This window comes from Amblyomma mixtum, chromosome 2, assembly GCF_055824585.1.
Source record: "Amblyomma mixtum isolate Tamu chromosome 2, ASM5582458v1, whole genome shotgun sequence".
Lineage (NCBI taxonomy): Eukaryota > Metazoa > Arthropoda > Arachnida > Ixodida > Ixodidae > Amblyomma > Amblyomma mixtum.
Window position 1 is genome coordinate 52395818 of NC_143013.1, and position 27846 is coordinate 52423663.

The following is a 27846-nucleotide window of genomic DNA, read 5'->3' on the forward strand; positions in this document are numbered from 1 at the left end:
TTCCCATGATTTCAGAGGTGAGATGCTACATCGCAGAGGTGCCTTAGAGCTCCAGCGCTCGTACGATCCGATCGCGTTGCAAACGGAAGAGCTGCCGTTCACGGCAAACCGCACACGCAGTACCGTTGACAGCGATCAGTTGGAACACCACAGGCAGCTGGTCGCAGTCGTCATCCAGGTTCTCCAGGGAACAAGACAACTTGCTGCTTGACTGTCGCATCTCATTTGCAAAAAGAGCGCCTTTTGCAGCATCGGCGCATAAAACTAATCTTTCATGGTCATCGCAGTAGGTGAATTGTATCCTCCGACGGCAGTGAGACACAGATTCTGCAGCAGGGCTTGCCTTTGGCCGTGACAGCAGAGATAGAACGGAACCAGACGCGGAGCTGCTGACTGAGGCGTCGTAAGAGTGCGTGGAAAGAACTGCGGAAGACCTCCACGAACTGGGCGAATCTGACAGCCCCTTGGAATCATGACGGCTTTGCGGCAGCGGCGTAGACGCCCGAGGTGTGTCTTGAAGCATCAGGTCACTGGTTGCCCATTCGCTGTACTGGCCGGGGTCCTGCAGGATTCATTCCTAACGGCAGTCGACTCGATCCTCCATGATGCCACCTGCGAATGAAGGAACAAAAATTCCGACTTAGTTTTTGAGACGTGCGCACGGAAAATCTTTCTGTGCTACTTCATTTAAGCGACGAATATGCACCGATCATACTTACTGAAGCACACGCTAAAAGCCTCTTCGTGAGGAGCGCAGTCCAACGACGACGTAAGATAAATGCGCAGGTGGTCGGCACTCCCACTCGTTCGCAGACAACTGGGACTTGCCTCCAGTGCTGCCAACCTCGTCGAAAGCCGCTTCTCCTCCAATTTTTCACTCAAAATATCCTAGATTTCCCTAGATGCGAAAAATAATACTCAGGCATGGAAAAAAAGGTGCGTAGTTGAATTGCAAGCTTTTCTATTTCGCAGAGACCCTTTTACCACACTTTGGTAACAACTTTGAATACAATAACACATTAATTTCCCATAAAAACTCGCGTACCACGATCATGAGTAAGAAAAACATGCGAGTTATCAGAAGCTAACAAATCGAGGGCTAAGCCGAAAAATGAATGAAAACCTCGCAGTGAACACTTACGCTCACCGACTGCAGTCAAAGAGCGAGACAAATACACTTTATGCACAAATGTGGGCGTGAACCAACAAACGCTAAAACAGAGGACAATTCATTTGGGTGGCATTCAGGCTGTGTTTTACTCATGCATATACAAGTCCTTTTTCCATGAGGACATTTATGCGTTCATTCCCTGCAAAGTAATAACAGTTGGCTCCTCCTAGAACCCGCTCGGCGTAAATAGTAGCTGCCAGGGTTTGCGTCACCAAGCTTTTCCTTAGCTTTGTTCATTTTCGTACTGCAGAGAGGTCTCTATTCTGCGTCATTTTTTTTCATTTCCCTTTCTGGCACCGAAGAGAATGGCGTGGCAAGTGGGGCTATTGAAGAAGTCCGTTTTTCGATGACAACTTGCGGGTGGATTGCCTCCAGTCTCTTCATCTGGATGTTGTCAAATTCTAGTCTGGTTAATATCTGGGTTGCCGCTTCAATATAACATTCCAAGCATCTGAGGCGGAAGTTATGAGTGATGGTTCGACTTCGGTCTATGCCGTGAGGCCCCGAAAGTGCCGACATCACTTTTCCGCCGAGGTATATCTCCCCAAGAGGTATGAAGTTCGTTGGGTGTCTGTACGGTACACGCTCCAACAAACAGTTTGGATTTATGTACGCTTCGAGAATGGTCTTCAATACCGCTGATATGAGAATCATGAAGCTTGATCAATCTTGTCTCGGCGGCTTGCATTTCCTTGTTTAGTATGGTGAAGAGCGGAAGAGCATAGTCAAGAAATTGGAGATACAGCTTTGTTGAGGGGTCCTCCAGCTTGTTCAAGATGCAGTCAGCATCTAGAAGTCGGCCCTCGCTGTTGCGGCTCTAAAAAAAAAAATGCAACAAGGGCAGGGTATTTTTCGAGAAGCCGTTTCACTACAGCTTGGAAGGACAGCCAACGTGTCTGAGAGGGATGTAAAAGCAGGGCTTTGGCATGTTGCAAGTTGCGCGTCCGCGCTGAGGGTGGCGCCACGGTGAAACGATTGCAGAGATCCTGGTATCGGCGGTAAACGCGGCTGCAGTTAAGCCTAATAAAAGTGAAATTTTTCGACCACTATCAATAATAAAAACATCCTTATGAACTAAATTTTAAGCAGCCATAAGTATTAAAAATAAGATAACAAAGAAATTAGTTGCGAAGATGACGCGTGGAACGCGGCAGCAGACGACAAGCAGACGACGGCCGGTCAGCCGCGCAACCGAAAACGGCGACGTCGGCAGTAAAAGCTTGTGAGGCTGCGCAGCTCGGAACTCCTCCAGGACATGCTGATCGGCCACCATTTGCTTATAAGACAGGAAATAGTTACAAATGTCTCTGGACAAGTCTTCTATGCCCCTGTGGAGCGTCTGACATGCATAGGATGCACACAGGTGAAAGGAATGGCACACGCACTTCATTCTAAACAGACCGGGAATGTCAGGCTTGAGGAGGGAAGCCAGTGAGTTCCTAGCCCGCATCATAACGTTAGCGCCGTCGGCTGCAAACCCAATCATGTTCTTCCTGTAGTCAATCACTGCTGCTGCAAAGAAATCACCCACTAACCTTTGAGATTTTCGCTACCGTCTTTTCCGAGCACTCCCTTGATTATTGGAGGGCACTTCGGTCTGCTACAAGACATTTTTTTCGTGATGTCCGAATCTGAGCACACCGCTTTTATTAGCGGTACGAGGGGGTCCATCATGGCAAGGGGATGGTTGCGCTGAACAGCGAACACAGCCAACTTTATTCCCCTTCCTTGACTTTCTTTCCCACTTTTGAGTGTGCGCTCAAACAGGGGATGCCAAAAAGCGTTCACGTCTTTACCATGCTAGCGAAGCTTGCCTGATGCTACTTGCTTGCTGCGTGCTTGACCAATTCAGATTTTCCACCTTTATAATCAACACCACACGACTTGGAGTAGAAATGCGGCGGTCAATTTCTTGCTCTTCGTCAGCCAGCCACTGTACTTGCTATCCTTTTCCCCTTTTGTCCCCAGAAAAAACGTCCGGGCAAGATTTGTCCCCGGAAAAAAACGTCCCGATTCATGAACTAGGAAAAAATGTCCCCAAACATCAAACGTATCGTAAGCCGCCGTAATTTGAGCATCCGGCCGCCTCGCATGTGTACATGCATGCAACTCGCATGCACGTACGGCCCGCATGAGGCGGATGCAAGTTGTTTGCCGGAAGAACCAGTCACGGACCGGTAAACGCAACGGCATGGTCAGAGCAACACAAGCGTGGCAGTGATTTATCGCTCAACGCTTGGCATATGTTTGCAACAAAACACATGATGAGAAGCACATCTCGATACGCAAGCTGAATACAAACAAATATCGTGGATTGCAGAAAGCAAATCTAAAAAAAAAATATATATCTGTCATCAGATCATAACGAAGGAACTTGACATCATGACCGAACCTTTCTTGCTGGGCATCGGGCACAAGTACTGAGCGTGTCCTCTACCCTATCATCGAGCTATCACATGACGCCGACGCAGTATTTAGGGGGTGGTAGTTAAGCGCCTATGCATTGCACCTGGAGAACCAAGCATCGCGCTTGCACCAGCTCTTGCAAGGTGAGTGTAAGACTTAGCAGACGTGATGTAACGGTATGCCGAGCGCTAAAAGTTGGATTCTTGTCCCAGTATTGATTTAATGCTGTATTTAATTTCAGGATGGAGACTATCAAGTCGAACGAAGGAGGCGTAAAGCTATGCCTTGACGGGTTTATGTATACGAGACAAAAAGATATTGCCTCTGGCACCCGATGGTGCTGTGTTAAACGCAAGAGTTGCAGAGGTGCTCTAATTGTGAAGAATTCCTCAGAGTACCACCTAAGTGTTCCCCACAATCACCCCTTAGATGATGCTGCGGTAAATATCGCAAAAAAAAGCAGAAAATGAAAGAAACTGCTCTTGCCTCGAAAGAAGAGCCTGCTGTCATTCTTGCAGACGCAGTCCGATACCTTAGTGCAGAAGAAAAAAGTCGCATAAGCAGAGTGCAGAAGAAAAAAGTCGCATAAGCAGAGGGTAAAGCCTGAAGCGCTGCGTTCACCAACAGCGGAGCAAAATCTACCCGCCGAATCCTGGCCTCGGGGACTTTGTTGTTCAGCCACCGTGCACTATGACTTCCGGTAGCAAGCCAGAACCCTTCCTCTGCTACGATAATGGTACAGAGTCTGAAAACCGACTACTTGTGTTTGTCAGCACAACTTGCTTAAATTTGCTATAGCCGAGAGCAGCACATGGTTCATGGATGGGAACTTCGATCTCGCACCCAAGGGATTCCTGCAGCTATATTGTATTCGTGTACCACACTGCGAGGGCGTTGTATCGGTTGCTTACGCCTTCATAACAAGGAAAAATCAGGAAGCCTACGAAGAGCTGTACAGGTCACTTCGTGACCGGTGCGAACTCCTTGAATTGGTTCTGTAGCCGGAACTCGTTATGTGCGACTTTGAAATGGCGACCATGAATGCTGTCAAGGCCGTGTTTGGAGAAGGCGCTACCATAAAGGCGTGCTTCTTCCATCTGGGCCAAAACACCTGGCGCCGCCGCGGTGGCTCAGTGGTTAAGGTGCTCGGCTGCTGACTCAAAAGACGCGGGTTCGATCCCGGCCGCGGCGGCTGGAATTTCTTTGGAGGAGAAATTCTAGAGGCCCGTGTACTGTGCGATGTCAGTGCACGTTAAAGAACCCCAGGTGGTCGAAATTTCCGGAGCCCTCCACTACGGCGTCTCTCATAGCCTTAGTCGCTTTGGGACGTTGAACCCCAATAAACAAACTAACTAAAGCACCCGGCGGAAAATTCTACAGCTCTTTTTGGCGAACCTTTCCAGGCAAGACAAAGAATTCCGTGCATTCATGGAAACGCTGGACGTCCTTGCTTTCTTGCTGCTTAACAACATAGAAGAAGGAATGCCAGTATTGAAAGGCCAAATGCCAGAATCTGCCCAAGAAATAGTAGACTACTTTGATACAACATATGTTTCCGGTACGTACAAGAGGATAAACAGAGCTAACAACATCGTAACCTTACGGCGAACATCTCCCACCTATCCCAACTCCCATCGCAGCAACTCTTGATGGAGGACACAGGACGAACAACCATGCAGAAGCTTAGGATAGAAGGCTGGAAAGCATGCTGGGCCACAGCCACCCAACCGTGTGGAAAACGATTCACGCCTTGCGTTCGGTGCGCCGCCAAAGAAAAGAAACAGAACCGCGCTCGTGGCCATGCAGCAGCGTATTCCGAACTTATGTGCAAACTACGCTGCCGGGACGACCAGAATTGAAGATTTTTTGCGTGCTGTTGGCCAAACTATCTGACTTTAACTCTATTATTTTTCTGTTTTTTTTTTTTTACATCAGTTTACTCACGTTTCTTCACCCTCTAGCCGTGGTTTTGTTGGCTTGCATGACCATTTCTTTTCATATCTTCAGATTTTTATTTTGTGACTCGGTCTTCTACCACCCAGTCTCTAATTCACTTTTACTCTTGTCATATTTTACTGATTTTAGCTTACATTATCTTTTATGGATTTAGTCTCTATGCTTTATTGTATTGGCTTTCACCCAGCAACTCATTTCCTTTTACTGTCGTCGCATTTCACTGATTTTATGTAACATCATCTTTGGTATTTCATGTATTTTTGTCTTTGATGTATTGCTTTGCTACCAGCTGCGTTTCTTCATCGTGATATGAAGGCTTGGACTGCGTTTCTTCCTGGCAAGCTGTAGCATTGTAAGCTACAGCGATTACAGATGTCGGCACGGAAGCGACTAAACAACGAACAGGTACGGGGCGTCCATGAAGAACAATGATGGCGGCGAAAGGGAAGTGGCAGAGCAAGTGCTTCTCTGGATCGTTCGGCGCTTCTGCGAAGTCACCTGCACAAGTGCTTTTCCTTTGCATGACCTGGACTGCATGACCATGGCGCAGTCTGATACTACAAAATACCTTATGCTTACATCTATTCTCAAATCCAAAGAAGCCTAAAAGAGGTCAATTTTCTGTCAAGTGGGTTTCGGTAGAAATTTTTTTCTTCACACGGGGACATTTTTTCCTAGACGGTGCTTCCTCAGGGGACCTTTTTTGCGGGGACGTTTCTTCCTACACCCCTTTTGCGCGTATACTTTGGCTTTGTTTGGTGGTTGCGGGCATTGCAGGCCACAGTCGGACGACGACGACATGCTGGCGGTGACAGTCGCTAGCATGCCTGCGAGGCTTTATACGAAATCGTCTACGCTGTTGTGAACGAGCGTGGACCTGCAATCCCAGCAACAACCAGTGGACTCTTTCTGCTTGCATCCGGGTCCAGTTGGGGCTGAAAAAGACGAATTGACCTCTTCACCGTCAACTGGTGAGTCACAAGGACTGGCTCTAAGAAAACACGTCAGGAATTTTTTACTTCTACGGAACTTCACCAGAACCCAGACAAAAGAGCCCAACCTAGACCAGCCCTTCCAAGAAGCAGCCCACGTGGTGAAGGAGAATGGGCGGTGCTGAGTCACACCCAACTTCCTTCAGTCGAGGCTTCGCGGAACCGTGCTTCTTGGCCAGCGTGCTTCTGGCACTCCTGAAGCTAGACTGTTCCAGGAACCGACCGGATAATTCCAAGCAAAGGAAGCTTCTCAACTTTTGTCTGGGCAAATGCGTCATCGACCCTGTCCAAGGGCCGCACCCACAGGCTTGCCTCTTGGCGGGAAAAAAAGGTGGGAACCGGATGCATAGGTCTATAGGCACCCTGCGCATCTAACTCCAGCGCGACGCGCGCGTCCCTGTCAGGAAGGCGGGGGCAGGCTGACAGCTTCCGCTGTGTTCCGCGTGCTGTCGCGAAGCAGTTGTGCGCCTCCTGCCCAAGCACAAAACGGCACATGACAACAGCAGGACACATTGCTCTGTTGTAGGATGCAATAATACATATATAAATTCGCCTCATACAAGGTTTTATGGATTTACAACGCGCCCTGCTCCGCTTCTTGAGAACTTCTGGCCTGCACGATAGGCTGTGACTTTAACGAACAGTGACGTTTTATAGTGACTTCAATTTTCTGTTACTCTCCTTTCTCTTTCTTTTTTTTATCCCCTCACCCCTTTCCCCCCGTGTAGGGTAGCAAACCGATTATTATTTCGGTTAACCTCCCTGCCTTTCCTCTTCTATATCCTCCTCCTCCTCCTACAACGCGACATTGGGAGACGGCCCACCCTTCGCGACGGGCAACAAGCGCGCGCGGTTTCTGGCCAAACAATGGTCAAACCCGTGCGGAAGACGCTTGCTTGACTCATGCATTACCGCCTAGACAGGTTTTTGACTCATGGCAAATTCAGCAGACTCGGAGGAATGCCGATGGCTCTCTGGGAACCCTTCCCTCTTCTTGCACCCACGTTTTCCGGTCATTGACTTGGCTGTCAACGATATGTGGGCTTAAAAAGCCACGCCGAAACTCGCCCGTAGTCACACCTTAGGAAGGAGCCCAAATTTTGCGCTGCAAATAATCGTTTACCTCAGTTCCAGCTATGTGCAGAATCCTTGTTCGCTTCCACTGCGCCTTGACGTCCAGCGTCTTTATCGACAGTAAAGGCACGTTTTCAGGGGCAACGGCAACACGCTCCTGATAAATCTTTGCCTCCACGTCTGAACGACTAGGTGATAATTTAGTACAATAATCATACATCCTAATGTCGAAGAGTCAGGGCACTTGTACTAAATTCGTAGAAATTAAACAAACCTTGCAATGAAATTCCACTTTTTGAGCACAAGCTATCTGCAAGAATCCTGCATAAAATAGCCGGGATACTCCTTTTTTCCAGAATCCCGGTCAAGAAGTTTTATGTTTTCGGCAGGAGTTTCAGTGCGCACAGGCGCTTCGCCGCAGCTTGCATTCTCTTCTGCTTGCAAAAGCTCATTCATTGGACATCTCATATCACCAAAATACTGACGCACGTGTTGTAGCGATAATGGCCTGGCAGTTGCCGAAAAAAAGAGAAAATATGAGTGGCAGATTACGCAATGGGCACATCATTTCAAGGCGTAGTTTTAACAGGGTATTCCACATCGAACACCGAAGGTGCGGCAAACGAGAATGTTATGAAGTCAAGTTTTTGCCGTTCGCTCAGAAACTGGAGTTTTCTAATTACCTTCAATGTTAAACCGCCTGGCCGTTTTTGAAAGTTCAGGGTAAGCCTTTCTAAAGGCAGGAACACCCTAGGCTTGCGGGTGGCTCGTTTTGGAGAGCGTTTCACACCGCTCCAAAAACACGTTAACGGCAGCAGCGTGTTTAATTTGCCTGCCTTGCAACTGCAGCTCGCGGCTACAAGCTGTCTACTGGAAGATAGCTACATAAAAAAAAAATGAGTGAGAGTGCAGCGCTGAAAGGCATTAGATAGAAATATTTTTTAGCGTTAATTTGATCGTTTTCGGTGGCGCAGTGATGCTTGTCTGCGCAATGCACCGGGCTGCTACTTCGCTCCGTCGCACGACACCGCCACTTTCGCATTGTGTACATGGCCTGCTTCAAAAAGCTTCGTTCCTTTCCTGACGTTCGCTCCTCGAAATAGTTTTGCAGCCTCATGAATGAATAGGTCGAAATCCCGCCTCGACGAACAGCGGCAGCCGCTAGCAGACGCCATCCCTTCGAAGTGGCGGGGCGAGCCTTCCTGACAGGGACGAGAAACTGGCCGCACGGGGGAGCTGAACGCAGCCTCGGCGGTGGAGAGGAGAGAGAGGGTAAGCAGCAAAGGGGAGAAGAGGAAGAGGTATAAAATGGCTCGCCTTGGAGAGAAGTCCCCAGTCTTGGGAGTGCCTTCCCTCTGAGTGCCATCGTAGATCGCTGTTGGACTGCGCTCCCCACGGAGAGGCATTTGACGTGCACTTCAGTAAGTACAACAGTTCTATATTCGTTGCTGATACGGAGTAGCTGTGAACGATTTCCCGTGTGCACGTATGAAAAACTGTGAGCCTCAATTCTTGTTCTTGATTCGCAGGTGACAGCATGGAGGACCCAGGTGAATACAGCAAATGGGAGAGCGGCGTCGACGACCTGATGCTCCAGGACACACCACGGGTGTCTACGCCGCTGCCGAAAAGCCACCACGGTTCCAAGGAGGAGTCAGGTTCGTCCAGTTCGTGGGCGTCTTCGGCTCTTCCTTCCAATTACTCTTGCGACGCCTCAGTGAGCAGCTCCGGTTCCGGATCCCTTCTCTCTCCGCCGTCGGGGCCAAAGGAAATCTCCGTTGAGCAATGTGTTTCCCGCTGCCGTCGGGAAACACAGGATGATTCCGAAGAGTTCCCGTCAAGCGCTGGTGATGCGGAAGGCGTTCATTCTGCCTACGAGTTGCTGCAGTCAAGCAGGGAGACGTCTCCGAGTTTTCGGGATAGCCTCGAGGACCACTCCGACGACCTGCCTGCGCTCTTCCAGCGCCTCGCTGTCGGCGCTACTGCCTGTGCAGTTTGCCGTGAAAGGCAGCTCAGCCGCTTACGGCGTGATAGGATCATACGAGCGCTGGAGCTCCCAGACACGTCTGCCGAGCTACACCTCACTTCTGGGGTCTTCGGAAGCAGCGACCAGAGCTGGGAATCCTCGGATTGACTGGCATTGGCATGGTAGGTGCACCGCAGTTGCGCAGCGTATTTAATGTAGAAGAAGGCAGAACACCGACCAAAACAAAAACAGACACTTAAACGACGCTTCGGCTCCCACACGGGAGCCTTGTTCACAGACAGGTACGGACGTTAACAGGATGCCTATTTAAATTTGAAAATGGGCCCTAGGCAGCGGGCTATGCACTAGGCACCCTATGCATCGTAGTGCATCGCCCGCTGCCTAAGGCATATTTTCAGGCTTAAATAGCCAGTCTTTTCACGTCCGTACTTGTTTGTGAACAAGGCGCCCGTGTGCGAGCCCAAACGTCGTTTAAGTGTTCATTTTTATTGTGGTCGGTGTTCTGCCTTCTTCGTGTTCACTGCCGACAACAGGTTTCCGTCCAAACCTCGACTTCAGCGTATTTAATGCTTGCCCCTATTCTCTGTCGATGCATTGACTATGGGCATGTGGTCCTTTGTTATTAATTTCCTTTGTGATGTCGGCTTCATGCAAGACAGTTGTAGCGAACTTCGCTTTATCCTTAGCCTGAGAGCATAAGAATACCCTCGGTGAAAACATGCTCTATGTGCGTTCATCTATTTCAGTAGTGAGGAATTTGTGCTGAGGGAAACGCATGCTCACACTGCGGTATATCCTGTAAAGTTGCAAGTTCGGTTACCTGCGCTTCTCATTTAGTCCTAATTCGCCTTTTTTATCATCTTCTATTACAGCGGACATTTTCTGTCTCTCCCTGCGTTACTGAAGCGAGCGACGAGGCCTGGACGTCTTCTCGCCTGGTGGGCAGTCCAAGTCTTGGTGCAGAAGTCGCCTTAATGTTGCTTAGTCGTAGCAATCTTAATAAACTGATTTTTTTCAATTCGTATCTCTGTGCGTTTTGTGTCATGCTCGCTCTATGCCGCTTCCGCCTGAATCCGGCATAAGGTCCTGTCGTCGGGACGAAAGGAGAGTGGAATAGGGGGTGGTGATACGAAGGATTTCGGAGTCTCCCAAATTCGGGTGATGCTTTACGCTTATACATGCTACCTATTGATTTCTGGCCATTGTTTCTCGCACGTACCAGGAGAGTCATGAAGGTGACCATACTAAGGGGGCGCTTTAACTACCTTAGACTTTTAAACTGGCATGCTGCTACACTAGGTAAGTTTTTTTTTTGCTAGGGAGAGCTGGCGGGGCGTTATTCTGAAAGTAATATCTATGTGCAACATTCGTGTGCGGTATAGCGGAAGAAAGAATTATGATCTCATAACGCACAACTGTACAAACAATGTTGATTATTGTGGGTAATATATAAGAGCTGAAATTGCAGAGGTGGCAAGGTCTCACACAGGAAAGCTTACATGGATTTGTCAGCACAGTGGCGTGTCTGTCATAGATACTATGCTCAAAAGTGATCTTCCTCCCCAACGCGTGGCTGTTCCGAGATGTGCCTGATGTTGCCCCGGAGCAAAAATTCCTTACCTAGTAAGGAATAAGTATAGTGTTCTGCTTTACTTAACTCATACTTTTTGTTTGTAATCAAACTATACTATTCTCTTTAGCTCTTCTGATCAGAAGTAGTAATTTGGGTATGAAAGAGGAATTCGATAGCATGGCATTTCATATTTTGCCCCTGTTTCTTTGGAATTGTCGGTCCGTCAGCCGTCACATTCAGACTGCAAGCTGCAGTAGCGGTTATCCGTTATGATGTTGCGGTGCCGAAATTGTATACACCAAATTTTTTTCTTATTGATCAAGGATGCTGTCTAGTACGTAGGTTGTTAACAAACCCACCAGGGAGGGCGTCAGACGGTAACGTGACCCCTCTTGACCAATCAGGTTTGCCCATCATGACATGTATGATGACGTAGCATGATCACTCGACCTCCTTCGAGCAATCACACTATTTCGTCTCGGATATCGGCGAGGTTTTTATGTGACGCATTAACAGGGAATCTGAACAAGCGGCTTTTGTGGCGTAGCTACTCGCGAGAGAGAAAAACGTTTAAAGCATAAAATGGTTCGATGGGCTTTCATTCCAGAAGCCCATCGGCCTTTGCCGCTGTTCGTCACCAGGTTCAACAGCGGACGCTGGTCTTCCGAATGAGCTGGACAGCGCCGCCTCTCGACACTAAGTTCTTGGGTTATTGATGTTTTGTGTAGTTGGGTTTTTGTGTCATACCACACGGTATAAGTCAGCCTCTTGACTGCAAGAAAGCGCAATGCGGATGGATGTATTGAAGATAAGAGCGTCCCCTTTGATACGGAGTGTTGGCATTTACCGCGGTGCCCATATTTTTTCTTTATTTTTGTAGAAATTTATTAATATCCGCCATTTTCTTGGAATATGGTTGCTCTACATGCTAACCTTATGTCACTTCTCTGCTTTTCAGCCACCAATCCTCCAATCGCTTTTTGCTAACTTCAACTGCAGATTTACTCACATGACCATTGTTATCTTTAAACCCTAGAGCCTCAGGAAGAGTGGCTGTGCCTTCATCGACATCCGGATGGATACCATCACATTTGAATATGAGGCGTTCAATTGTTTTCACAGATCTACCACACACTGCAGACGTGTTGTCATCATTTTTTTTGTAGTTGCGCGTCCTAAGACACCCAGACATAACTGCAGGGTTAGGATGCAATCGCAGCGCGATTGCATCCTAATGCGCCTGCTCTGGTATCAACGTATTTCTATAGTATGCGCCTTTTCTAATGAATTCATCCAATTTTCACCTTCGTCGTTTTTGCCTGTCGTTTAATGGTGTTGCTTTCTCCGTAATCGTGTCCGGCATACTTACTAGTTATTTTGCTAGTTCTTTTCTGCCATCGTGTGTCAACGGTATTTCTCTTTAAGTCTCTAAATACCTTGTCTGCCCATCTGTTATCATCCAATTTCCTCAGGCATTCTTCACATAGTACTTCATTTTTGTTGTACCCCCATAGTGCCCTATATGTTTCATTGTCCCGGCATCTCTTCGCCCGTTCGCCCTCAGAGACTCTTCGTGCTTCCATTAGCTGCCCTTCGTTTACCCATACCCAGATATATTTGTATTCGGCCGCTCTGGGTATTTAGTGGCCTTGTATTGTAAGCACCTTATGAATTGCATCGTTGAAAATCCTCATACCTCACTTAGTTGCGCTGAAACTGAAGCCTAGAGCGTCTGCTTCGTCTGCACAACAATTAACCAGAATTTGCAAATCTTCCTGGCTACCTTCTAGCACTACAATATCTACCATGTACATTAAACCCAGGAGCCGTTGCTCAGCGACCTTTCCGTCTAAAATGTACGACAGATTATAATGTGGATTACATCTTTGTAGGCTTTTTTCCATAATTACTATAGAAAGCATGAACAGCAGCGGTGATAGATTACAAGCTTGCTTTAATCCTTCGTGTACCTCGACAGTTGTCGTACTTTTTCCTCTTCCCATGTGATTTCAACTGCGTTATCTCCGTATATTTCTTGTTGAAAATCAGTTATCTGATGACCGATACCTTCATTTTTTATTATGTTCCCCAATAGCGCCCTGTTCACATTGTCGTATGCTCCGCTTAAGCTGTTTCTGTGCATTTTGTAAGCACGAACAGGCTAGCATCTAAGCGCATACCCCTTCCGAAGTACTCCGAGTTTCCTATTATTTTCTGCCCCTGGCCGCATTCTTAATTTCATCCTCTGCATTTTTTTCGAGCACTAAATTTCGCGAAGTAAATGTGGCAGTCACCAAGCTACCTGTTGTGGCCAGGCCGATACGTGACTCACTATACATGGGGACACACCCATGCTGCACCCATCTTAGCATGAACTCAGCAGTACACAAAAAAAAAAGAAAGCATAGTGACGGTTGGCGCCCTTTTTAAGACGATAATTTTGGAATCCACATATTTCTGGGAAATGAGGGCACATTTCTTTGGTAAACTGCCCTAGCCCACAGGTCCAGAACAGAGCATTATACCCATAAAAGCAGACAATAGCTCAGAAGCCCTTTTGAGCTCCTCGTTCGTTTCTAAAAAAAATTACGGAAAGTAAAGGGAAACGATTTTGAAGCTGCAGAAAAACACAGAAGAATTACACAGAATCTACCACATGCATTCCAGGAACGAACCATGAGAAGCGTGGGGAGTTCTTCTGGAAAAGACGTTGCATTTTCTCCTGAAATATACTGACGCAAACTAAGCCCCGTACAAACGATAACTCGTGAACGATGCAGCAGATGCCCCACTGAGTACGTCAGGCCGATCGCATCTACCGGTTCTCATCATTTTGTAATTAATCCCCATGTGCATACAGCATGACATTCCAGGGAGTGGGAGTTGATGGGGGATTAACCACGGCTCAATTGGATTAACTACGATTTCATGAAGCTCGGTCGGCGCCGTTTTCTGGGGCACTCTTTTGTCGGCAACCTTTTGTTTCCTTCTTTCCGACTGTAGGTACCATCTTTTTGCATTTTGTCTGTGCCTAATTCCTTAATGCGCACGCACATTCGGTAAACGGCATTTTAAAATAATTTTATCTTGTTTGTGGTGTTATTACATGCTGTCGGGCACCACTCTTGCGAAGAGCCGGACTTGTAAATTGAAAATAACCAGTCACAAAAGACAGGAGAAGGGGTGTTCATGCCACAACGACTGGAGTTGGTACATTGTGTTTTTCAATTATTTTCGAGTTACAATGTACCAACTGGCCCACATTTCAACCCTTGAGCCGGACTTGTACTGTGCTGTTGTAGGTTGTCATCAAGGACGAAAGAACGTCCCTGCGATAAGTTCTCCTGTCAGCGCATCCACGTAGCAATGTAAACTGCGTTTCTACCATGCCCTCCACGGACTTCTCTAGACTGCCCGGAAACCGCTGCGTGCCGTAAATGCTGCATATCTGATGGTCCAAAAAACTCCGAAATTTTTTACCAAGAACTGGCGTCTACCGGACACTTTCAGAATTTGTGGCTGCGCAAAATTTCGCGGCAAGGCAGATGCAAGGCCAGGTAATAGCTGCAACGCTCCACTGGTGTTATGTTCCGATACGTTTCGAACAGGAAGACTACAGGAAATGAATAAAGGCCGCCGCGGTGGCTCAGTGGTTATGGTGCTCGGCTGCTGACCCGAAAGACGCGGGTTCGATCCCGGCCGCGGCGGTCGAATTTCTTTGGAGGCGAAATTCTAGAGGCCCGCGTACTGTGCGATGTCAGTGCACGTTGAAGAACCCCAGGTGGTCGAAATTTCCGGAGCCCTCTACTACGGCGTCTCTCATAGCCTTAGTCGCTTTGGGACGTTAAACCCCATAAACCAAACCAAAGGAATAAAGCACAAGGTGCTGATACCAAAGGCGTTCCCAACATACAAAGAAGCGCTGCTTTCCAAGAATCAGACAACGCTGATCTGACACCCTCACATCTCACGTGAGTGGCGCATCAGAACGAGGTGTATCGAATGCACTGAATGCTAAGGAGTAACGTAGACATACAGTTGTGACTGTGAAAAGCGGGGAAGGCAAACATTATCGCAGAATGCTGCCGGATGAAGCGGAAAGCCATGCTGCGGACGACTGTTTCAGTATCGAAGTATGGCGGCTAAAAGAATGAAAAAAAAGGAAAAAAACATAAAAAGAGGACTCCTGCTTTATTGAAGAACCTGATCGTTTGGTCCCGAGCAACGGTGCTTATCTGGCTGAAATTATTTCCTGAAAGCTAAATTAGTACTCGCCATCTTGTACAAACGCCGGTAATATTGGACAATTTTACGTCGGGTTATTTCATAAGCCGCTTTTGCCCCCGAAAAAAAAAACGAATAAGTATGTACTGTGCAAAAGTAAACAAAACACAGAAATTTGAAGAGCCTACCCTAAACACAGTCAATAAATAGATGAATGCGTCGAATTACATCTCCCGTAAAAGTTCTAGTGCTGTAAAAATTAGCTGCCGAAGCGAATATCAACCGTGAGCTTAATCGTGTTCATTTTTTTTTGTTCCACTTACAAAAGTATGACATGATCGGCTTGCTTTTTGTTCAAACTCGTCACAAAATGCTTTTTATTTGCAAAATCGCAGGGAACAGGGCGACCCACGCAAGCCGACAGGTTTCGCGTAGAAATGTATTTGTATTGTATTACGCCAACTGTGGTAATCACTGGAATCAATTTGGCAGGGTTTCAGAAGACTTTTCGTGGACTAGAACAAGCCATGTTGGGAATGGCAGTGTATGCTGCGAAATCACAGCCGACAATTCGTTTATATATGCGGGCGCTACCCCGATAAGCGCTTCGATTTCTTCATCGATAGCCAGCGCCACGGCCGCACAAACTGGACCTTTCGCCATCACCGGTGGCGCGGCCCATTCGGTGGGCCACTGCTACACGAGACCGAGCGGCCGTGCTATAGTGGACACTGAATCCGACCAGGAAGAAATTAGCGATGTTTTGGCAGCGAATTTTTATACCTCTTACCAAATCTAAATTAAAAAACAGAAACGCGGAAACAGCTTCAGTATCCCTGAAAATCCGAGCGGCTGGTTCTAATAATCTGACCGCTAGAGCAATAATCTGAATTCTGCAAACAAGTCTCCAGATAAGAAATCAAAAAATGAAGTAAACAAGCTATCAATTTCGCGTTGCTAGTTCGTTCTGCTCTTGTCCGAAAGCTTGCTGTCTTCATGGGCCGGCGCTAGTGGCGCCTCCTCGTGTGGAGCCCCCTTGCGTTCCAGAAGTCTGAGCACAAAAGGAGAGAGAGGGTAAGCAGGAAAGGGGAGAAGAGGAAGAGGTATAAAAGGCCCCGCCTTGGAGAGAAGCATTCAGCCGTCTGTGAACAGGTCGCAGTGTCTAAATGTAAAAAAATTGGTTTTTGAGGAAAGGAAATGGCGCAGTAACTGTCTCACATATCTACGCGGACACCTGAACCGCGCCGTAAGGGAAGGGAGGAAGGTGGGAGTGAAAGAAGAAAGAGAGAAAGAGGTGCCGCAGTGGGGGTCTCCGGAATAATTTCGACCACCTGGGGATCTTTAACGTGCACTGACATCGCACAGCACACGGGCGCCTCTTGCGTTTCGCCTCCATCGAAACGCGGCCGCCGCGGTCGGGTTCGAACCCGGGTACTCCGGCTCGGTAGACGGGCGCCTTACCACTGAGCCACCGCGGCGGGTTAACGCAGTGTCTACCGTCGGCGCATTTAGCTTGTCTTCGTTGGACTACGCTCCTGACGAAGAGGCATTTGTCCTGTGCTTCAGTAAGTATAATCGTTACATATTCATAGCTGACTCACAGCAGCAGTGAAAGATTTTCCGCGGTGTACGTCTCAAAAGCTTTGAGCCTGAATTCTTGTTCCTTGATTCGCAGGTGACAGCATGGAGGACCCAGGTGAATACAGCAAATCGGAGAGCGGCGCCGACGACGTGATGCTGCAGGCACGGTGTCGAACCGGCATTTTTTTCGGGCTCGGTTCGGGTTCGGGTTCACGCCTTTCGGGTTCAGTTCCGGGTTCGACTCCAGAGGGCCATTCCGTTCCGGTTCGTACCGGTTCGGACCGTCTCGAACCGGTTCAAACGGGTTCAGGACAAAAAAAAAGTTAGAACGAAGATGGGTTGCAGTCAACCTTGCTATGCGTTTGCTTTTTGCTGGCACATCGGTATACAAAATAAAAAAAAATGCAAAGATATGTTTACGAGGACATAAAACTGGGCTAGTTGCTAATGGTTCATGCTTAAGCAGCGCAGTAAACAGGACAACAGGAAGACTGGAGACGACACAGACGCTGACTAACAACTGGTTGTTACATTCTCGGAAAAGTATATGAAGGCGCAGGCCACAGTGAACAATCCAAGAAACATAAGAACAAAGATTAAAACTAAAAAACCATGCTTTGCATGCACATCATAGTCGAGTCATGACATCTTTTTCAACGAAATTCGAAGACTATATTCCATAGTAGACGGCACTCCCCTATCTCCTGGACTTCACATTGTTGCCACGAAAGCCTGACTCCTTATCTATAAAATTGATGGATGGTGAAGAAACACGCTCATCTGCTTCCTTTCTGAGCATAAAGGCCTCTCCCATCTCCCTTGAAATTCGATCAGGGTGATTAAACAGGAGACTTGTCTTTCTAAGTGAGGAAGCAGTGGGCATTTGTTCGAACATCACAGATGGGTGAAAAAAGTAGCGGTGTCGTACAACTTGGCTCTGCATTGCCACGAGTGCCACGATTGCTTCCCTCAGTAGAGAAGACAAGTGTACTGTTTAATAACCCTGTTTGCATTTGTAGGGAATTGGTCGAGGCGTTTATGATGAGGAATGAAGCAGATGAGTGCGTTGCTTCATCATCTGTCAATTTTGTAGGTAAGGAGTCAGGCTTTTTTGGCCATTGTGTGAGGTCCAGGAGATAGGAGAGTGCCGTCTGCTATGGAAGATAGTCTTCGAATTTCGTTGAAAAAGACATCATGACTCTACTGTGATGTGCATGCTCTGTATGGTTTTTAAGTTTTAACCTTTGTTCTTCAGTTTTTTGGTGTTGTTCACTGTGTCCTGCGCCTTTATATACCTTTCCCAGAAAAAAATGACCAGTTGTTAGCGCTCCTGTCGTCTCCCGTCTTCTTTTTGTCGTGTTTACTGCGTTACTTAAGCATGAATAGATTTTTTAATGCGAGATGTTCTCACTTTACCCGTTTTATTTTATTGTCCGCAGCAAAAAGATGATTTTACGGCAAGAACCGCAAAATGAAATGAAAGGCGTCCCCGAAGAAGAACAGGAGGGTTTTGCCGAATCTGAACGTATTGTGAAGAATTTCTTCTCCACCCACCTCGATTTAAACGTCACTGACATTGAACGTGATCATCGTATAGGACAGCGCCGCTCAGGAGTTAATAGGCCAAAAATTGTGAAATTTCTCAACTTTAAAACAAAAACAGAGGCTTTGCGCAACGCTCACAAACTGAAGGACTTGGAATCAATGACAGTATGGCTGGAGGAGGATTTCTCTCCCAAGATTCAGCTAGCGCTCAAGAAGTTGCCAGACATCGTCAAGACAAATCGGGACGAAAAGGAACGTTTCCGCATACGCTTCAACAAAGTGCATTTGTTTAGTGTGGTGTAGAGCTGAAGAGCATAGTCGAGAAATTGGAGATACAGCTTTGCCGAGGGGCCCTTCAGCTTGTTCATGATGGAGTCAGCAGCTAGATGTCTGTCCTCGCTGTTGCGGCTCTAAAAAACGCGACAAGAGCAGGGTATTGCTCGAGAAGCCGTTTCACAACACCGTGGAGGGAGAGCCACGTGTCTGAGAGCTAGGGGTGCAAAAGCGCTTGTGAGGCTGCACAGCTAGGATCACCTCCTGGACATGCTGATAAGCCACCATTTGCTTATACGACAGGAAATAGGTATAAAGGTCTCTGGCCAAGTCTTCGATGCCACTGAGGAGCGTCTGTCATGCATAAGATGCACACAGGTGGAAGGAACGGCACACGCACTTCTTTATAAACAGTCCATGGATGTCACACTGGAAGTGGGAAGGCAGGGAGTTCCTAGCCCACATCATAGGTAATTATTACATAATTACACAGAATAATTACCGGTTAAATATTAGTGGAATTGATTCCGTGTCGTGTATAAAATATCTGGGAGTGTTTTTCAGTCAGAACTCAACCTGGGATGCTCACATTGAATACAAAACTAATGAAGCCTTTAAAAAAATTGGTCTCTTGAAACGACGTTTACCCCTTGCGAACGCTGAAACACGGCACAGGGCTTATACCACGCTTATCAGGTGATCTGTTGAATACGCTTCTGTTATATGGAACCCCTCCCACGCGATTCTTACAAATGCTCTAGAAGCAGTGCAAAATAAAGCCGTCAGATTCATACTGTCATCTTACTGACGTCATCAAAGCGTATCAGCACTGAAGCAAGTCATGGATCTTCAACCTCTAGCTACACGTAGAAAGTTCGCCCGGTTGTCATTATTTCACATCTTATACTATAACGAAACGCCATTTTCCCGAAATCTTATCTTTCCTGCACCTCATTGTTCAGCTCGCCTGGATCATGCGCATAAGGTACGTCCGATTTTCGCTCGCACACTAAAATACCAGCAGTCACCGCTGGTTTTGTCAATAAGTGAATGGAACTCATTGCCATCCAACATTGTCAGCCATACTGAATTATCATCTTTTCAAACAGCTTTAGTAACATTTCTGAACACGGAAAATGCGTCATAGAGTGCTAGATGACTTACCGTGTTATGATGACCGCAACTTTTTGGCGGTCCTTTTTTTGCTTTGCCACTTCTTGTCTACTGAACAGCTCCGGAGCCTCTTTTGTGCGCCATTGTATTTGTAGTTGCTTATTTTGCCCTAATTATTACTCACTTGTTTGAACGTGCAGAATTTTGCTGTTTCAACGTTATACTGCACTTAACCAAATATTACCCAAACTCTGCCTTCTGTATATTGACTATCATTTGTTATGAGTTGATTTGTTAATAATAATTCCCCCCCCCCCCCCCCCCTAAGTAACGCCCTCTTCTGGGTCTTTAGGGTAAATAAAGAAATAAATTAACGTTAGCGTCGTCGGTTGCAAATCAAATCACGTTCTTGCCGCAGTCAATCATTGCTAACGTGAAGAAATCGCACACTAACCTGTGCTGACCAAAACCAGTTCCGTCATGGACAGGAAGCAAGGCTAGAAGGCGTCAGTCGCGGCCTTTCTTCCTAAGCAACTCTTGTCACGAGAGAAAGTTGCTTCACACCGGCCCTGTCCGTAGACTCGTCTGCGATAAGTGAAAACGATGATGTTCTGAGTAAAGCGATGAGATTTTCGCTGCCGTCTGTTCCGAGCACTCCCTTGATTGTCGGAGGGCACTTGGTTTTGCCACAATACTTTTTTCGCGATGTCGGAATCTGAGCACACCGCTTTTATTAGCGGTACGAGGGGGTCCATCATGGCAAGGGGAAGGTTGTGCTGAACAGCGAAAGCAGCCAACCTTATTTCCCTTCCTTGACTTTGTTTCCCAATTTTGAGTTTCCGCTCAAACAGGGCATGCCAAAAACGTTTACGCCTTTACCATGCCAGCGAAGCTTGCCTGGTGCTACTTGCTTGCTACGTGCTTTACCAATTCAGATTTTCCACCTTTATAATCAACACAACACGACTTGCAGTAGAAATGCGGCGGTCATTTCTTGCTCTTCGTCAGCCAGCCACTGTACTCGCTATCCTTTTCCCACTTTTCAAGGTACTTTTGCGCGTATACCTTGGCTTTCTTTGGTGCTTGCGGGCATTGCAGGTCACAGTAGGACGATGAAAAGATGCTGGCGGTGACATGCACTGTACGAATGGCTAGCATCCTGCGAGAGTGTATTCGATGCCGTCTACGCTGTTATGAAAGAGCATGGACCTGCAATTACAGCAATTACCAGTGAAGAAGATCAGAAGAGTAAGGTTCCGGGCTAGTTGGTAATGCATTTGAAGGAAGAAACAGCGCGACGAAACACGGACACACGTAGAAAAGACACACACACGAGCGCTGACTCACAACTGAAAGTTTATTCTGGTGGAAAGACCCTTAAATAGAAAACATGAGGGGGTGGGTATACAGGGCTGCTCAGCGATAACCGGTAATCAGTGTGGTCGCGTCGCAGGATGACACAAAAACACAACAGGGAACAAAAGAAAGTTATAAGCGATAAAAGACGGTGCAAAGGGCCGCGTAACAGTGGTCAGGTAGGTAACATTAACAAAAACTATGAAAAAGTAACCAAAAGGGCGGGGAAAGGTAAAACCTATGAAGGAAACAGATGAAAATTATACAGGTGAAACCATAAAAATATAACAAATGTAAAAACGTGAGGAAGGTAAAAGTTTTAAATAACGTGCCCAAAAAGGGGGTGTGGAACTAAAAGCAAGATAAAAGCGAAGCAACAAGGATTCCGTGAATTAATCAGTTGTGTGTGGCGCACCAGAACCTCGGGCGTGCCCCCTTTTTGGGCACGTTTTTTAAAACTTTTACCTTCCTCACGTTCTTACATTTTTTATATTTTTATGGTTTCACCTGTATAATTTTCATCTGTTTCCTTCATAGGTTTTACCTTTCCCCGCCCTTTTGGCTACTTTTTCGTAGTTTTTGTTAATGTTACCTACCTGACCACTGTTACGCGGCCCTTTACACCGTCTTTTATCGCTTATAACTTTCTTTTGTTCTCTGTTGTGTTTTTGTGTCATCCTGTGACGCGACCACACTGATTACCGGTTATCGCTGAGCAGCCCTGTTACCCACCCCCTCATGTTTTCTATTTAAGGGTATTTCCACCGGAATAAACTTTCAGTTGTGAGTCAGCGCTCGTGTGTGAGTCATTTCTACGTGTGTCCGTGTTTCGTCGCGCTGTTTCATCCTTCAAATAATAGTGACCTCTTTCTAATTGCATTCGGGTCGAGTTGGTGCTCAAAAAGAATAGTTAACCACTTCATCGTCAACTGGCGAGTCACAAGGACTGGTTCTAAGAAAACTCGTCACGAATTTCTTACTTCTACGGAATGCCACCAGAACCCAGACAAAAGAGCCCAACCTAGACCAGCCCTTCCAAGAAGCAGCGCACGTGGTGATGAACAATGCGGCGTGAGTCACACCCAACTTCCTTCAGTCGAGGCTTCGCGGAACCGTGCTTCTTGGCCAGCGTGCTTCTGGCACTCCTGAAGCTAGACTGTTCCAGGAACCGACCGGTAAATTCCAAGCAAAGGAAACTTCTCAACTTTTGTCTGGGCAAATGCGTCATCGACCCTGTCCAAGGGCCGCACCCACCAGACTTGCTTCTTGGCGGGAAAAAAAGGCGGGAACCGGATGCGTAGGTCTATATCAGGGCATTGAGTAAAGCAGAAATTTGGGCAAGTTCGTACGTATTCATTTTTGAAACAGCGCAACAAAGACGGGACGTGGAAACTGAGGGGTAAAGACAAACTGGCGCTGAATAACACAGGGCATTGAGTAAAGCAGAAATTTGGGCAAGTTCGTACGTATTCATTTTTGAAACAGCGCAACAAAGACGGGACGTGGAAACTGAGGGGTAAAGACAAACTGGCGCTGACTAACAACTGGGTTTATTGAAAAAAAAAAACACACAAATATATACACAGAGTTAGGAAAGATTAATCGCCGCTATAGTCAACTCATGCCACATGGGACGCCAGATACCCAATCTCCCCTTCGGAAAGGGCGACCGATGGGCAACTAATGCACGTTGCGCCCTTCTCACGTATAAGAAAAGCTTCAATAACTTCTCGCGTCATCTTATCACTATGGCGGAACACGATGTTGGTGTTCTTATAGTCGGGGGAATATGCGAACTTCGCGAAGTGAATGTAGCAATTACCAAGCATCCTAGTGCTTCCAGGCCGATACGTGGCCCATTATGCACGGTGACATTATTATTGACATTATTATTGACATTAAAAGCGCAAGCATACAGTTGTGCGAGTCTAGCATATAACCCGTGATAAATAAGAGTAGAGAATTTCTTTTTCTGCAGTGCGGTGACTCGAAATAGAGATCAGGAATGAGGCTGCACTTTTATTTCTCGTTTCAGTTTTCTCTGATTAAAATGGTCCATGCACAGCCTAGAGACTTTATGGCCTTCCTATAAACATTTTTCTTTGTCAATTCATAGTCTATAAGCTCCTTATAGACGAATGTCTACGAAAAGTGTGTGGCCATAAATCTGTAGATTATAGTGTCTACAGACGGTCTGTACGGTCTGTATATCCTATAGACTATTCTCTAGAATTTGTCTGTAGACAGTCAATTGTTGTAAGGGTCCTGCGCATTATGAAACAATGTGAGCGATTACATGATGCGTCAGGCTCTGCCTCTGTTGGCTGGTCAGAGTCGCCACACCTGCAGTGCTTAAGAATGTCTGAAAGCTTAGAGAGCGGTGACAAACAATTCCGAAATGAGAGAGACGTCAATGCAGGATAGTTAAGTTGCGTTAAAGGGCAACTGCAGCACTTTTTTGAGAATTTCGCGATATTCAAGGATTCAAATCTATATAGGCTGTAAGTAAAGCATGCCAAGTGTTTTTGCACTAGCATTTAAAGTAGCAACGTAATCGACATTTGAACTTCGCGCTTCTTTTCAATGCACCAGAGGAATGCGGAGAAAGTCAACGTGACGTCACGGAAGGTATAATTTAAAATTACCGCTGTCGTTAGCCACACCCTGCCCTGACTCGTTAGAGGCTGCCAAACAACTCTCGGCAGGGTTCGCCTTCGGTGGCATTGGTTTTTTTCCTTCAAAGCGGGCGTTTGTGCGTTGGAAATGTACAGATACCTTCGATGACGTCATCATGCCCCTCCCTCTCTCTCTCACACACGCACACACACACACACACACACACACACACACACACACACACACACACACACACACACACACACACACACACACTTGGTGTTGTGCGCTGCGGAGAAGCTTGAAGGGCGTCTGGATTTTAATCGGCGATTACTTCACTATTTCAAGTGCTATCCCAAAAAGACTCAGCATGCTTTACCTCCAAGTTTCACACAATCGACCCTCTTAAGCTCGCTGATTTCGAAAAACTGTGCAGTTTCCCTTTAAGGCGAACACTCTTCGTAAATATCCCACGATTTTGAGGCACCCCCCCCCCCCCCCAATCCCCCATTGGCACGCACTCACCTCCATACGGAGAGACTGTGCCAATCCGACGAGGGCGAACTTGGACGGGCAGTAGGCCGTGTACCCGTAAATCCCCATGAGGCCAGCTATAGACGACACAAACGCCACGCTTCCAGAGCCGCGCTGCATCATGCCTGGCAATACTGCGCGGGTAGCGTGCACAGCGCCCAGGTAGTTCACCTGTCGAAAGTAATGATGGAACGTAATTGTAGTTATGGTGGGCATCGCAGTACTCGTATGATAAGAAGAGAGAGAGAGAGAAAGATGAACGGAAAGGCAGGGAGGTTAACTATGCAACGCCAAGTATGCTACCCTACACGTGAGAAGGGGAACGAAGGGAGAGAAATAAAGGGGAGAGAGGGAAGGGACATCCCTTTCCACGTGTCCGTATGGTGCTTCCTCATCAATGCCCAAGCTGATTTTCGGATATGATTGCTTATTAAGCAGGTGAACTGAACTGCAGGTCATACTATCCCAGAAAACTTGGCGGCTTAATTACTGTCCGTAATTATTTACTGCCCTCGGCTACTGTATTATTCCGCCGCTCTAATAAACCACTGGCTATCTGTATTTCTCGCTACATGTCTTGTCGAAATCCATCTGCCCATTTTTATTTCAGGCAGCACAACATGAAGTCGCACTTATTCTCTCCAGGATTTTACATTGCTCAGGCTTAAAGTTGAGCCTATCATTTTGAATTCCTCTGCACTCTGCCCTGCTATCAGTATGATTCTAATCCTTTTCATTAAATTTGAGGCGCAGGTCCACTAGTAAGCAGTGGCAGGACGTAACAGCTGCGTGCTTGGACAAAGAAACGATGGAGAAGGGTAACTGAATTGCAAGTACGATTTCATGCAGGGGTATAACGTGGTTCTCTATGCGGAATAACGGAGCTGAAAGTACTCGCAAGCATTCGGCCCTTCCCAGGGGCAAACGAGCGGCATTGCATTTGCGTCACTCTGAGAGGGCGTACCCTAACAATAGGAGAGAATTTAGACGTTATGGATGCCTCACGGTTTTAACTCACGGTTAAAAATTGCTTGTTCAGTGGAGATTTGCATGTACCAGTGCAAGTCATCTATTACCAGTCATCCAGTACCTGGCCAGGTCAGCAACACAGGAGCAGTGCCAATACCAGTACCAGGCCAACAATACACGCCACTTGTTAGTTCAGTGCTGTGTTGTGCCCCTGTCTTCCCTCCGTTCGCTTCTTTGGCCTGGTGCCGTTGGGCTGTTTCGTAACCATCACGCAAAACGAACTCGCCCATCAGCTCATGCTTTCAAGCTACCATTAGTGCTGAAGCAAACTATTCCGCAGGATCCAAAAGGCAAGAAGTATACAAATGTAAGAAAATGAAAATTTGTTTTTGAGCATAGGAAACGGGGCATTATCTGTCTCGCACGTGGCGGACACCTGGACCATGCTGTAAGAGAAGGAATAAAGGAGAGAGTGAGAGAACAAAGAAAGAGGTACCGCAGTGGAGGTCTCCGGAATAATTTCCACCACCTGGGGATCTTTAAGGTGCACTGACGTGGCACAGCACGCGGGTACCTTTTGCGTGTCGCCTCCATCTAAACCCGGCGGCCGGGTTCGAACCCGGGAACTCGGGCTCAGTAACCGAGCGTCCTAACCATTGAGCCATCGCAGCGGGTAATCTAAGAGATTTACGCTAGAATCCACAACAAACAAAATCATACATGCCATAATCTCCCTCGCAGCAGCGGCTTAAACGTCGTGTCTTATACGCCCTCCTTCCAGACTAAAAGATCAGAAAGAGATTGACCACTGGCGCAAACAAAGCCCCACAAGACCCACTCGCCTCCATCATGCGTCGAAAATCGGAGAGTTGCGTCTCTTCAAAGCGGTGACTGACTGCTGCCCCTGCACAGTTCACCAGGTAGTCAACAGGCCCGCACACGTTCTCCGCCTCCATCACGCCCTTAGCCAGGGCTGCATCGCCGTTCTCGCCTTCCGTCAGGTCCGCCGAGAGCGTGTGGATGACCTGCTCGGGTGAGCTCGCCTGTTCCCGCAGTTCCATCTTGACTTCTCGAAGCCGGTCCAGGTTGCGGGCAACCAGCGTCACATTAGCGCCCCGGCGTACCACCGCTCGGGCCAGCGCCCGGCCGATGCCGCTCGAGCCGCCCGTGATGAGAAAATGGCGGCGCAGCAGCCTTGCCTTCCGGACCTGGTGCCGGCGCCGTAGCCTCCACGCTAGCAGCAGCGCGCCGAGAGAGGCCAGCAGGAGCAGCACGTAGTACCACCACGGATCCTCTGGAGCTGCAGATGAGGGCCACATTACGATGCCCACGAAGCGGTTTTGTGAAGAGCAACTGCGAAGAAGAGAGAAAATGTGTGTGTGTGTGGTCTTAAACACTGCGGCACCAAGTGAACTGTGACGCCGGCTGGGTTCTAATAAACTGCTCTCTCAGCTGCTTGAAACAACCGTGTCTGGATGCGGTAACGGCGGCCTGGAACTCGATCATTGGGAATTTTTCATGCTTCCGTGGTGTTAGCCCGAAATATACAAGCCTTTTTACTGGCAGACAAACAAGGCCCGGTATGAGCGGGCGGCACGCCCTGAGAGACCTCGCCCGCCGGCCAGAACGAGGCATGCATTCACTGACTTAAACGCGGCGATGGTCAGCTGCGTTTTTGATAAACTGTTCGCTCACAAGCTTTCAGCGCTAACGCATGCAGCCCACATCTCTATCACCCAACGTACTTATAAGCGTGACTCAGGCTCGCTTCGGCGAGCGCGACTTCGGCCGCTTATCTGTTTTAGAGCGCAGCTCTTTGGCGTCCGTTCCTGGGTTTCGCGTCGTCGTCGGCGTCGGCCTCGTAACCAGCTCCGCCCCCAATGTCACGCTTTTCAATTGGTCGAAATGCTCGTGACGTCACAGTGCGCGAATTTCAAATGGGGCCAATTGTACTTTGGCTAGTAACCATGCAACCAATCAAAGGGATCGTATAGTAATGCTGCAACTAAGTTGGACTGACTTTACTTAATTCCTTAATTAATCAATTAGCCTAATTAATATAGAGGGGAATGAAGAGGTCAGAAGAAAACAAAAGAAAGATGCGCGCCGCAGCGACAACAGTGTCCGCGGAAGGAGACGCTGCTGAATAAAACAGATAAGTACGAAGCCGCGTTCCCTCCACCACCACGCACTTCCCCACTCAGTAAGTGAGTGAAAAACATTTAATGCTCCAAAAATCAGGTTTTAGCGGTGGGCCGATGTCTTCATGTCTTCGGCCTCTTCACAAGGTCGGCGCCCCTATTCCAGGGCACCGCTGAGTCTTGCTGCTTCGCAGGCGTGCTGCACCAGTGCCCTTTGGGCCGTGAGCTCGCTGCTGGTCAGCAGGCCCTCCCATTGTTCCGCATTCGGGTCATTTAGCTTGTGAAATGCTCTGTTACGTTCGCATTCCCATGTGATGTGATATAGCGTGGGGGTT

At 47.6% G+C, this 27846-nt stretch overlaps 2 protein-coding genes across 3 annotated transcripts; one reads left to right on the forward strand and one right to left on the reverse strand.

Annotated features, from left to right (window-relative positions):
* Positions 1–211: 211 nt before the first annotated feature.
* Positions 212–27022, reverse strand: LOC149359348 (3-dehydrosphinganine reductase-like). 2 transcript variants are annotated; one of them, XR_016288773.1, is made up of 4 exons: positions 26213–27022; positions 24393–24572; positions 20350–20480; positions 212–612 (listed from the first exon to the last, which is right to left on the reverse strand). XR_016288773.1 is itself a non-coding variant. In XM_089571599.1 (3 exons), exons 1-3 carry the CDS (start codon positions 26687–26689, stop codon positions 523–525), a joined length of 747 nt encoding a protein of 248 aa, XP_089427725.1. In that variant the 5' UTR covers positions 26690–27022; the 3' UTR covers positions 212–522. The 2 variants fall into 2 exon arrangements, 1 of the variants encoding a protein (XP_089427725.1); XM_089571599.1 differs by lacking the exon at positions 20350–20480.
* On the forward strand, positions 8946–10579 carry LOC149359349 (uncharacterized). Its single transcript, XM_089571600.1, has 3 exons — positions 8946–9020; positions 9129–9747; positions 10459–10579. The coding sequence occupies exon 2, from the start codon at positions 9137–9139 to the stop codon at positions 9731–9733; it is 597 nt and encodes a 198-aa protein (XP_089427726.1). The 5' UTR covers positions 8946–9020; positions 9129–9136; the 3' UTR covers positions 9734–9747; positions 10459–10579.
* Positions 27023–27846: the final 824 nt, after the last annotated feature.